Raw genomic sequence first — 13,703 nt, 5'->3', positions numbered from 1 at the left:
AGCAGAAGTCGGTCCGGCCGGTAGACTTGGATGAGTCCGGCCAGGAGGACACACTGCCCGAGAGCAGTGGAGGGTGCCATCTATCCTGCATCGAGCGGTTGATGGAGCAAATGCTCCAACGTGACTTGCTCCGGTAGATGGAGCAAGCTCACTATGGGAGTCTTCGCACTCCCAGAACAGCACCGTATCCGGGGCTGTCCAATGCATCTCCCTCGACAGAGGGGAGCATTGCGGGCCAGGGCTGGGCTGGTCCCGAAGATGGGGAAATGGCTGAAGATACCGGCAGTGTGCTGGGGGTGCAGGATCCGAAAGAACTGCTGGGAGTGGTCACCAAGTTTGCAGTACCACCGCAATCGGGTCAACCGTTGCAGACCAAACTGGCGGCCAGCATAGACTACCTGTCCTTCCACCCTCTGCAGGAACAGGTAGTTAACGACACAATGGAGAAATATATGCCTCCTGACAACTGCATTTCATTGAATGTACCCGCAGTCAACAGTGCAATCTGGGGGTACATTGGGACTGGCATAAGAGCCCAGGAGGTCAAACTTCAGAAGATTTTAAAACTTCTGACTTCGGGAGTAACATCATTTGCTCGTTCTGTCGATGGTACTGGTGGAAATGTGTCAGACTCGATAACAATCAGCACGGGAGCACCTCAAGGCTGCGTGCTCAGCCCCCTGCTGTACTCCCTCTATACTCATGACTGCGTAGCCGGTCATAGTGCGAACTCCATCATCGAGTTTGCTGACGACACCACTGTCGTGGGACGTATCACTGATGGGGATGAGTCCGAGTATAGAAGAGAGATTGAGCAACTGTTCATATGGTGCCAGCACAATAACCTGGCCCTCAACACCAGCAAAACCAAGGAACTGATTGTGGACTTTGGAAGGAGTAGGATGGGGACCCACAGTCCCGTTTATATCAACGGGTCAATGGTTGAAAGGGTCAAGAGCTTCAAATTCCTGTGCGCGCACATATCTGAAGATCTTTCCTGGTCTGAGAACACTGATGCAATTATCAAGAAAGCACATCTGAGAAGATTACGGAGAGTCAGTTTGTCAAGGAGGACTCTCTAACTTCTACAGGTGCAGAGTAGAGAGCATGCTGACCGGTTGCATCATCGGCTCTGACCTTCCTTCCATCGAGGGGATTTATCGAAGTCGATGCCTCAAAAAGGCTGGCAGTATCATCAAAGACCCACACCATCCTGGCCACACACTCATCTCCCTGCTACCTTCAGGTAGAAGGTACAGGAGCCTGAAGACTGCAACGACCAAGTTCAGGAATAGCTACTCCCCCACAGCCATCAGGCTATTAAACCTGGCTCGGACAAAACTCTGAACATTAATAACCCATTATCTGTCATTTTACACTTTATCAGTTTATTTATTCATGTGTTTTGTAGTCAATGCCTATTATGTTCTGTGTGCTGAAGCAAAGCAAAAGTTTCATTGTCCTATCAGGGACACATGACAATAAACTTGAACTTGAACTACTGAAATGACGGACAATCAGCAGGACACACTGGCATTACTTTGTACTACCCAGTATGAAATAAATTGCTTACGGAAGAGCACAATAAAACCTGCACTCAACCCCAAATTCGCAGGGTTGTGTAAAACAGCTACAACACAACCGCAGGTACTGCTGTTCGGGGGAAACTTGTCTAAACAAGTAAAAGAGCTCGATGAAGAGTCTAAAGCCATCGGGCTCATGAAGGCGTCCGCAGGAACGAGCAAGACCACACAACTCAGACGGCAGCACGGACGCAGTGGGCTAAGTGTTCGGCTGGCGACCGGAAGGTAGCCGGTTCGAATCACGCTTGGAGTGCATACTGTCGTTGTGTCCTTGGGCAAGACACTTCACCCACCTTTGCCTGTGTGTCCTTCATGGAAAATGCGCCAACCCCGCACTCCGGCGCCTCGTCCGCAGAAGAGGCAGAAGCCGAAGAAATGAACGTACCACCGGTAACCATGAAGGTAGGTGGGTCTGGTTCCTTCCAGAACATAAAAGGTGTAGGTCCTGTACTAACAGGGGGAAGGTTACACTTGTTTTGGGAAGCATGGAGGTGTATTACCACTGACAAATATATACTACAAAGTATTCAGGGATACAAAATTGAGTTCATCCAAAAAGGTATGTCACCAGTTCAACATGTGCCCAACCGGGAGTTTGTACTCTCTCAACAGGAGAAGTTGGAAGGACATGCAGAACTGGTGAGGTTATTTGTTACTGGAATTTGTTTCCAATATATTTATAAAAACCAAGAAAGATGGTGGATGTCGCATCATCATTGACTTAACTAAACTGAATACTTTTGTAAAGTATATTCATTTCAAAATGGAAACATTTGTTACTGCCAAACAATTAGTTTCTGAGGGATAGTTCATGGCATGCATTGATCTAAAAGATGCATACTATTCAGTACCGATACATAAGGATCATCGTCGATACCTAAAATTTAACTGGATGGGGCAACGATGGCAGTATAAAGCGTTGCTTAATGAGTTAACATCAGCCCCAAGACTATTTACCAAGATATTGAAACTGGCCTTGGCAATACTAAGGAAACAAAAACACATTGTCATGGCATATCTTGATGATATGTTGATTGTGGGGAAAACCCTGGAGCTAGCTAAATCAACAGTTTTAGCTCCCAAACATTTGTTTGAAATGCTAGGGTTTATCATCCATCCAGATAAATCTAAGTTGACGCCATCCACAACTATGGACTATCTGGGATTCACAATTAACTCTATCCACATGTCTGTAACATTGCCAAAGAACAAAGCAGCAGACTTGGTGGAAGCCTGCAACAAATTGATTGTTACTAATCAACCATCCATTCGACAGGTGGCAAGGGTAATTGGGGAAAGCAGCATTTCCAGCTACTCAGTTGGACCTTTGCATTATCAAAATCTACAAAGGGCAAAGGTGCAAGCGCTAAAACAACATGCTGGTCATTTTGATCAACTATGCAATTACCAGTCAAAGCAATTTTGGAGTTACAATGGTGGAAGGAAAATATTTGGCATAGTTCCAGCCCCATCGTTATCAGTAACCCATCAGTCACACTACAAACGGATGCCAGCGTTCATGGCTGGGGAGCAACTAACACTATATCCAGTACTGGTGGTAGATGGAACATACAAGAATCATCGTTACTACAAACACTGGGTATAAATTATTTAGAAATGTTGGGTGCGTTTCATGGGCTAAAAGCTTACTGTTCAACTATGCACCATCTGCATGTCAGCCTACAAATTGATAATACCACTGTGGTGGCATATATTAATCATATGGGTGGAATAAAATCGATATCGTGTGACAATCTGGCCAATACAATCTGGCAATGGTGTGTCAACAGACATATTTGGCTATCAGCAATTTACCTACCAGGTAAGCTCAATACAGTGGCAGACACCAGGTCACGGAAATTTAATGACAACACCGAATGGATGTTGAACCACAAAGTATTTGCTGATATTACTATGCGATATGGTACACCAGATATCGATCTCTTTGCATCTAGATTCAATCACCAGTTACCAATATATGTCGCTTGGGAACCAGACCCTGGGGCAGCAGCGATGGACGCCTTTTCGCTGAATTGGGGAAAATTGTTTTTCTATGTTTTTCCCGCCTTCTGCCTCATCAGTCGGGTTCTACGCAAAATACAAATGGACTCAGCTTCAGGTATTTTGGTAGTACCCGATTGGCCTACACAGCCATGGTTCCCTGTGGTCCTCAACATGGTCTCTGAACCATATATGACCATCACTAAAAGACCAGATCTATTGGTCCATCCTGTTACGGGCGAGAGTCATCCGTGCCATGACAGGATTAATCTGTTGGCTTGCAGAATCTGAAAAGACCTTTGCTGGATCTGGGACTGACGGACCGGACCATGAACATGATCACGGCGGCCTATCGAGAGTCAACTAAGAAGCAGTACCTCTCCAGCATTAGGAAATGGGAATTGTATTGCTCAAGGACTGGTGTAGCGTACAATACAGCTACAGTCACCAATGTCCTGGAATTCCTATCCAGCCTTCATTTTGATGAAGGACTGAGCTACAGCACTATTAATAGTGCTAGGAGTGCCCTGTCAGCATACCTGTGGCAGGCACCAGGACAATATTTCATGGGATCCCACCCTCTAGTTGCCAAACTTATGAGGGGTATTTACAACACCAACCCTCCAAGACCGAGGTACTCCCAGATCTGGGACATCAGTGTTGTATTAACATTGCTTAGGGGTTGGTCACCAGCAATGTCCCTGTCCCTGGAACAGCTCACATTAAAAACAGTAATGCTGATGGCACTGGTCTCAGCTCAAAGGATCCAGTCCCTACACAAACTGAGACTGGACAATATGAAGGTATCAACGGACAAGATAAACTTCCGCATCTTGGAGTTGGTCAAACAAAATAGACCAGGAACATCAGGACTGAATTTGGAATTCCGGGCATACCCATCTGACACCCGACTGTGTGTTTTGACAGATCTTTTGCTATACCTTAAGACTACAAAAACCTTAAGAGGGAGCGAATTAGTGCTATGGGTCAGCTATAAACAGCCTCATGGCCGGGTGTCAGTACAGCCCATCTCTAGATGGCTCAGACAAGTTTTGGGAGCTGCTGGGGTGGATACTGACATTTTTAAATCTCATTCCACCAGGGCAGCAGCAACATCGGCGGCTAGATACATGGAGGTGCCCATGGACCATATCCTGGCTACAGCAGGATGGTCTAAATTCTGTAATATAATTTAGCCCGAGGGAGCATTATTTTCTTTGTTAAAATAAATTGTTATTGTTTGAAATTTTGATTAATGTCTGAATACGATAACATACTTCCTCCCTTGGATGACTACGGCAGTGAGTGAAGCATGGACTCGTTCCAACGGCATGAAATCACAGATCTTTAAAATCTTCACGTAGTCACTCACGTGACTCCGAAGTAAAATAGTAAGATTAAACGAGAACTTACCAGTTTGAAGTTTGATCTTTATTTTATGAGGAGTTACGTCGAGGGATTACGTGCCCTCCACGCCCACCCTCTTATAAAGATCAACTGGTATCCTAGTTCTTCTTATCTTACTATGTTTATTTCAACTACTATTACTGTGATTCCACACCGCTGCTTTGAAGAATGTCGCGCATGCGTGCTGGCGGGGTTTTCACGTAATCCCTCGACGTAACTGCTCATAAAATAAAGATCAAACTTCAAACTGGTAAGTTCTCGTTTAATCTTACTATTAAACATTGTAATTGTATTTGACTTCAATATCTCCTCTGTCACCTCATTTCCAATACTTGTCATCTTCTATATGAAAACTGCATCTCTCTCATCTCCTTTAAATTGCTCCTCTTGCTCCTTAAACATGTGCCTTCTTGTTCCAGACTCCAATACCGGGGAATATGACTATCTACCTTATTTACGCCTCTCATATAATTTTATAAAACTCAAAAAGGTCACCTCAGCCTCCTATATATTCCAGTAAAAATAAACCCAGCCAACAAATCGCTCCTGATAACTCCACCTCTACATTCCAGGCAACAGCCGGTGAATCACTTCTGCGTGTCCTGTTTGGGAGAGATCATCCCATGCCAAGAAATTAGACCCAGCGTTGAATAACACCTGCCGCTCAATCACTGGCTGCTTGAAGCCCACCAACATAAACAACCTGCACCTCCTCGCTGGCATTGCCCCTGCTGATGTGAGACGGGAAGTCGCCAGCCGAGTAGAGATGACCAAGGCCACCAGTGATGAACGCCACCTCCTCTACGGACGTGTACCCCCGGCCCAACGGCTGATGTCCAGGAGAAGCTTTCTCAGCCATGTCCAGCCCCTAATAGCATCACGGGAAGAAACCAAACTCCAACTATGGACAAAAAGGCTTGAGGACGACCCCCCTCCTACTGACATGGGCATCCCTCCTTCTGAAGCCCTCCCTCCGGGCTCAGAAGCACCATGGGTCCAGTGGAAGACGCTCAACCGCCTGAGAACAGGAACAGGGCGATCAAAAGCTGCCATGGCCAGATGGGGCTACGAAACTGGCCAAACCACCTGTGAATGTGGAGAAGAGGACCATACAATGCAGCACTGCCTTGTCTGCCCCCTACTACCCAACCAGTGCAGCCCAAAGGATCTTGCAGTGTTCAACAAAAACGCAAAGGACTGTGTAAAGGAATGGGAAACTGTCATATAGTCAACCAGCTTCAAAGACTCGAAAAGAAGAAGAAGACTTCTGCACTCTCTCTACTGCCACCACATCATTCCTGGAACTTGATGATCAGAACGCTACACAATATTCTAGAGTGTGCTTGACAGTATTATGTGCAACTCCTGCATTAACAAAGTTACGCAGACAATGTTACAACAGAAAAAGCATATCATGTCTTTCCAACAATAAGAACAAAAAAAACTGGAAATAGTCAGCACTTCAGGGATGATCTGTGGAAAGAGAAACAGGTGACATTTCTCCAGCATTTACAGCATTTATTTTTTATTTTAAATTTCCAGTATCTGCAAAGTTTTGCTTTATTTTTTCTGTTTGTTGTGAGCTATCTAAATGCTATCACCAATCTTTTCTTTGTATAAGTTCATAACTTCTTGGAGCAGAATACGGTCGTTTGCCCCACCTTGTATCTTTTAAAAATATTTTGGCTCCTTTCATCTCAAAGATTCTACTTCCACTTTTGTTTACAACCTTCCATTTCTTAATTTACCACAGAAATTCTGTCAGTGTATGAATACTTAGAATCATTTGATCAGATATCTGGTTTATCCTAAGGAACTGGAGGTCATTAAACAGCTTGCCTGATGGAGGACAAATTAAGAAAAAATACAGTTAACAGGTTAAGAATGTTCTCATGGCCCAGCAACTGTGATTTCAACTGTTAAGATCTTTAGCTGAAAGACATGACTATCAGAAAATAAATGCTGAAGTGCTAGAGAAATATCACCTCTGTTTCTCTTCCCACACAGAGGGTGGTGGGTGTATGGAACGATTCGCCAGAGGAGGTAGTTGAGACAGATACTATAACATTTAAAAGACATTTGGACAGGCACATGGATAGGAAATGTTTTGAGGGATATGGGCCATACGCGGGCGGTGGGATTAGTGTAGACATGTTGGTCGGTGTGGGCAAGTTGGGCCGAAAGGCCTCTTTCCACCCTCTAGTATTCTATAACAACATTTAAAAGACATTTGGACACATATTTTGATAGTCAAGTCGTCAAGTCAAGAGAGTTTATTGTCATGTGTCCCAGATAGGACTTAAATTGTAAGCATAAATACAGAACAGTTCAGTGTGTCTATATAGCATAGACCATATATATACACATAAATAAACAGATAAAGGCTGTGATAGTTCAGAGTCTGTTTGTTGGCAAGTTTAATAGCCTGATGGCCGTAAGGAAGCAGCTGTCCCTGAACTTGGATGTACCAGATTTCAGGCTCCTGTATCTTCGACCCGATGGCAGCGGAGAGATGAGTGTGTGGCCAGGATGGTGTGGGTCCTTGATGATGCTGCCAGCCTTTTTGAGGCAGCGACTGCGATAGATCCCTTCGATGGTGGGGAGGTCAGAGCCGATGATGGACTGGGCAGTGGTCACAACTTTCTGCATTCTTTTCCGCTCATGGACGCTGAAGTTGCCGAACCAAGCCACGATGCAACCGGTCAGCATGCTCTCTACTGTGCACCTGTAGAAGTTCGAGAGAGTCCTCTTTGACATACCGACTCTCTGTAATCTTCTCAGGAAGTAGAGGCACTGATGTGCTTTCTTTATAGTTGCATCAGTGTGCTGGGACCAGGAAAGATCTTCAGAAATATGCACACCCAGGAATTTGAAGTTCTTGGCCCTTTCCACCATCGTCCCGTGATATAAACGGGATTGTGGGTACTTATCCTACCACTTCCAAAGTTCACAGTCAGTTCCTTGGTTTTGCTGATGTTGAGAGCCAGGTTATTGTGCAGACACCATTTGGTCAATCGGTCGATCTCACTTCTTTACTCTGACTCATCACCATCAGTGGTGTCGTCGGCGAACTTGATGATGGAGTTCACACTATGTCCCGCTACGCAGTCATGAGTATAGAGTGAGCACGCAGCCTTGAGGTGCTCCCGTGCTGATTGTTATCGAGGCTGACACATTTCCACCAATACGAACAGACTGTGGTCTGTGAATGAGGAAGTCGAGGATCCAATTACAGAGGGATGCGCAGAGGCCCAGTTCTGGGAGCTTGGTAACCAGCTTGGAGGGGACGGTCGTATTAAATGCCAAGCTGTAGTCAATGAATAACAGCCTGACATATGAGTTTTTGTTGTCCAAGTGGTCCAGAGCGGAGTAGAGAGCCAGTGAGATCGCATCCACCATTGATCTGTTGTGGCGGTAGCAAATTGCAGTGGGTCGAGGTTCTTGTTGAGGTAGGAGTTGATACGCGCCATAATCAACCTCTCAAAGCACTTCATCACCACAGGCGTTAGTGCCACTGGTCGATAGTCATTGAGGCGCGTCACTTTGCTCTTCTTGGGCATTATTGATAGGAACGGTTTAGAGGGATATGGGCCATATGCAAGCAGGTAAGACTAATGTAGATGGGGCATGTTGATCAGCATGGGCAAGTTGGGCTTAAGGGCCTGTTTTCGTGCTCTATGACTATATGACTCAAAAATGGGGAAAAGTAATGGATGTGGCGAGAATTCAGATGAATGTATCCCGTCAGGACTCCAGCCCACCATGGATATAAGAAGAGCAGCATTTAAATTTGTTTACTTCAGCAGAAAAATAAATGTGATTCATAAAATTGATCAAAATATTCCATTCTTAAACTTGAAGTGAAATTCTTTGCCAATTGTTAGGTTAAAAGCTCTTACCCACACAGGCTCTTTCAAAGTCTTGGAAACCAGGCAGACACGAACAGGTTGGCTTCTCTGCCTTTTCCATGATGCACTGAGTGCTGTTTCCACATTGAAGGGTCTTGCAAGCAGGCATCTCTGAGATAAATCAATAGATATTAATTTTCAACCCTTTACAATGAGCCGAGTTGTTAAGGCAATTGTCCCACCAGATCACCAACACAATCTCTCTGAATTTGGGCCATTTTTATGCTTTGAACAGATAAATAATTTTGTTCATGATCCACATTATCTTTCACTAATATTATAAAAGATGTAAACACCTCTTGCAAATTACTGGTAAACATGGATTTTAATTCATTCTAATCTGCTGCACGTGGTGCACGGGATCTCTGCGGTAGGATTTTGATTGTGCATTTATATTTTCCTGTGATCGCTGGGCATTGAAGAGAGTTGGCAACAAAACACATTATTTTCCATTGTGGGTGCCCCTGGCAGCCAAGTATTTCCACAACCAGGCATTGCCAGGTCACATACAGAATCAAGTTCATTCTACACTTACTACAATATCTCTCATTTCCCATATGAAAAATGTTAAATCAATAGAATTAAAGAACAGAAAGTGCTGGAGTAGCTCAGCAGGTCAAGCAGCTTCTCTGGAGAACATGCAGAGGTGATCCATGTTCTCCAGAGATGCTTCTTGACCTGCTGAGTTACTCCAGCACTTTCTGTCCTTTTGTGTATTCACCAGCATCTGCAGTTCCTTTACTCTACAAAGCAACTGTGTTTATTTTTCCACTTCCCATATCTGTCTCCCATTTAATGAGGCAGAATTTTTCTTTTACTTGGAATGTGCCTCAGAGGAGGATGAAGTGACTTTTATCTCACTGATCTACAAACGTGCAAAATCAACGAACAGATGTGTCAACAAGATGCACCTTGCTATCCAGATTTCACAATCGTGGTGCCTGCCATCATAATTAACAATGTCTTGAGCACCAAAGTGTCAGGACTCAAGAGTGTTTAATTGCCATAGATACCAATGAAATTCTTAGCAAAAAGGTACGAGTGACTGCAAATGTGTGTTAAAGTAACCAAATCCAATAATACCTTTCAGTAGGCTTAGAATAGGACTCACCCCAGCTGTCATCTTTCTACAATAATCATCAAATTAACGTGCGACAAATTTTGGCACTCTAAGTGATATTGCAGTTTTTTTCTGAAACATAGCTTTTCAAAAAACTGTGGGAAAAAGGGAAATTTGCAACTGTGCCAATAAAGCCTCTCTCAACAGACTCAATTAATTTAATTATCTCATTGGAACCATTCTTTTCCCATTAATTCACAGGATGTGGACATGATTGACAAGGCCAGCATTGATTGATCAGCCCTAATTGCTATTGAGAAGTTGATAACAATCAAATGTGCCTCTCTCATTCATTCCGAGTCCAATAACTTAACTATCGTGCTGCAGCAATCGTTTGGAAAAACAAAACTGATGGTGATGCAAAACGGACAAAGTCCCAATTCCTGATAGAATTCTGAATTTCTGAAGAATCCCAATTTCTGAAGAAGGATCTCGACCCAAAACGTCACCCATTCCTTCTCCCCAGAGATGCTGCCTGTCCCGCTGAGTTACTCCAGGATTTTGTATCTATCTTAGGTTAACATTGAATTGGATTAAATAACCGGAAAGGAGGTAATCCTGCCTCCATCTCGGTGCCTTTAACTACGAACATCCAGAAAGAACACTTACCTTGTTCACATTGTGGCCCGGTGTAACCAGAAAAACAAATGCAGCTTCCATCTCCAGTAATCCCATTGTTGCAGATTCCATGAACACATTTGCATCCTTTGGATAAACAACAATATAGTGAAACACAGTGAACATCAGTCTAAATGTTCATTCCTACTGCCATAACATTTTCACATGCCCAATCTGAAGTGCATTTAAGACAAGTCTGCCAACATTATTTTCCAACATTAAGTGACTCCATTTTATTTTTTGAAATATCACACAACCCCAGAAGCCAACTAAAACAAAAGAGCCGTCAAAAATATCGAAATTTTCAAAGATAGATAGATTCTTGATGAGTATCGGTGTTAGAGGTTATGGGGAGAAGGCAGGAAAATGGGGTTACGAGGGAGAGATAGGTTAGCCATGATTGAATGGCAGAGTAAACTTGATGGGCCGAATGGCCCAATTCTACTATTCCTTATGACCTTATGAATCAGGGTAGAGTGAACATCTTCTGCCATGTAGCACAATTAGCTCCAATGATCAGAGGACAAATTCTAAGCAATAGACTGCATGACAATTGACGTATGGATCAGGAAGACAACAGCTATTGATGCTCAGTCTTTATGTACTGAATTATCTCCTTACAGGATGGCAAGAATCAAGACTGGCTAAGGTGGGTCCCTTAGCGACACTCGTTACACACAGCACCAGTCAGGTCGCAGAGGATGCCAACTAAACAATTTCAACTTGTGTTGAGATTGCACCCGCAAGGATTGTGATGGAATTGGCCTATATTCATTGCACTTATGTGAAAGTTATAAGAAAGTAAACATATTAACAAGCTTCCCCCCATAAAGGAAGTACGGGTTGAAACCTCCGTCTGGTATTCTGTGGACTGGCACGTTTAGAATTGTAGTACAGAACTATACGGATTAACTAATTCTAACCAAGATCCAACTATGATCTACAATTAATTACGATCTGTACTAATCTACAGCTAATTAAAATGAACCAATGCAACTTTTGCAATCTTAACTGACAGTGATCTTAGCCAAAGATTTTTCATACAAATGGTAACCTTGGTTTGTGAACGTTTTTCGGAACCCTTACCTAACCCGGGGAGTGTCTATTCCCTTAAAAGGAACAGTTCCGTTGCTCAGTGAAAGACGATCAGTGGCAGCTTTTGTGGCCTGGCAGCACTCGGGTCCCAGAGGATGCCAACTCAAGATTCAACTTGTATTGAGATGCAACCTGCGAGGAACATGATGGGCTTGGCCCACGTTCATTGCAGCTGCCAACACTTGGCTGTTCAGCTGCAGAGAGAGTTTCTCAGCATCACTGGCAGTCAGACAGCAGTAACACTCATGATGGATCGCACAGAGAAGAGAGACGTTACAAGAGAGAGCTCCGAGATTTTCACAGATGCAACACTGATGGACACATAACTGAGGTGGTTATCGAGAAGGGGGGGTCTAACGTGCCAGAGTTATTGGGGGAGTGGGGGAGGATTAGTGTAACAGAAGATCTCACACACGCACCGTGAATGTTGGTCTTGTCAGTATTGGCAGGAGTGGGCTCAAGTTATCTGCTCCAGAAAAAACTCTGTTCAATGGGGCAGAATGGTAGGAAATTTCACTGATCTCACCAGAATGTCAAAGTCAGCTCCACGCTACTCTAAATAATGCATTTGGTTTCTGTAACGTACAGACAGACACACACACACACATCTCCCCAGATGCCAACTTTGGTTTGGGGTGGGAAGGGGAGGGTGTGTGCGAGTATGAGTGTGAGTGTGTGTGAACATTACAGAATGCAAATGCATTGTTTAGAGTAGTGCGAAACACTCAAGGGCATGACCACTCGCACCCTCATGTATTATCAGGATAACGTCACATTTATTCAATACCCTCATCTCTTCTTTCTAGGCTGCAACAGTGTGAAGTGTAAAGGTAGCCATCCAGATGGTGGGAAGACCCTCTCAAGTGCAGTGTCGGGCCAGGTTAAAGGTGAGGCCCTGCCTACTGGGACCAAAGGAAAAGCAAGTCGAGGCCACATCACATCTGCCAGGTGTGCTGTTTGTCAGAGTTCACTGTGAATAGAATACTCTTTCATATTGATCAAAAAGTACACACCTTTTTTCATTACTATGCATGCTGCTGCATTGCCATAGTTAGCTTGGGCACAGTGCACATGTTAATTCGAGATTACGAGATCAGGCCATTTTTACAGCTTAAACTGAAGCGGGCAGAGAATGTGAATAATGATGATGGCCAAAGTCAGTACTGGCTGTCGACACCCCCAGAACACCACCTCAATAATTGGCACCTACATGGGTTGGCGAGACAGATTGAAGGGGTTGTGTCACTTGGGGATGTGCCAGCACTAGAAGCAGAAGGAGGCCATCACGCCCTCGAGCCTGCCCTGTTATTCAACACGATCATGACACATCTTCGTTCTCAGCACCATTTTCCTGTCCTATCCACATCTCTCAATTACTTTAATAAGCCAAATTGGAACAATCTCCATTTTTGAATGTCCCCATAACACCCTGGGATTGAAAATTTCACTGATTCACGTCTTTATGAGAAAAATCTAGGTCAGGTCGGGGGGCAGTTCCCCCCCGCCACGGGTACCATGTAATCCCATGCTACCTGCTCCATGGTCAGATAGCCGATGACTAAACCGTCTCCCCCACCTGGTCTACCAGGAGAGGAGGGGGCTGTGAAGCCCCAGCAGGACCAAAATCAAGACCTGACAAAGGGCGGATGAGCTTCTAGTGAACCAACGGCCATCCACACTTCAGTAGAAGTTGCGATCACTGCCGTACATAGAATTGTAAGGAATGATGATAAAGCACACACACCAAAATCCTCTACTTCCAGCCGAAGTCCGCAGGAACTGGAGGACGGAGATGTGTGGTTGCGTCCGTCATCTTTCACGTTGTAAACCGGCACCACTGCGTCACTAATGTTTTCAACAATGATGAATTGTGACAAGAAATCTCTCATCTCAAAACTTACAGTAAACCAAAGAAATTTCCTTGATTATTGTATAATAATTGGGAAAAATTAATATTAACATTTCGGAAAA

General features: G+C 44.3%; 1 protein-coding gene across 2 annotated transcripts in view; it reads right to left on the bottom strand.

Moving 5' to 3' along the window:
* stab1 (stabilin 1) overlaps positions 1-13,703 on the bottom strand; it is a 245,543-nt gene that overhangs the window by 196,022 nt on the left and 35,818 nt on the right. For both annotated transcript variants that reach the window (XM_033037289.1, XM_033037290.1), the window contains exons 6-7: positions 10,629-10,724; positions 8,891-9,010 (exon numbers count right to left, since the gene is read on the bottom strand). In XM_033037289.1, the coding sequence (XP_032893180.1) occupies positions 8,891-9,010; positions 10,629-10,724 (216 nt within the window). The remainder of the gene's footprint in view (positions 1-8,890; positions 9,011-10,628; positions 10,725-13,703) is intronic.

The sequence above is a fragment of the Amblyraja radiata genome, chromosome 18, assembly GCF_010909765.2.
Source record: "Amblyraja radiata isolate CabotCenter1 chromosome 18, sAmbRad1.1.pri, whole genome shotgun sequence".
NCBI classification, from domain to species: Eukaryota; Metazoa; Chordata; class Chondrichthyes; order Rajiformes; family Rajidae; genus Amblyraja; species Amblyraja radiata.
The sequence above is the reverse complement of the archived record's forward strand: the minus strand, read 5'-3'. Positions and strand labels throughout refer to the sequence as shown.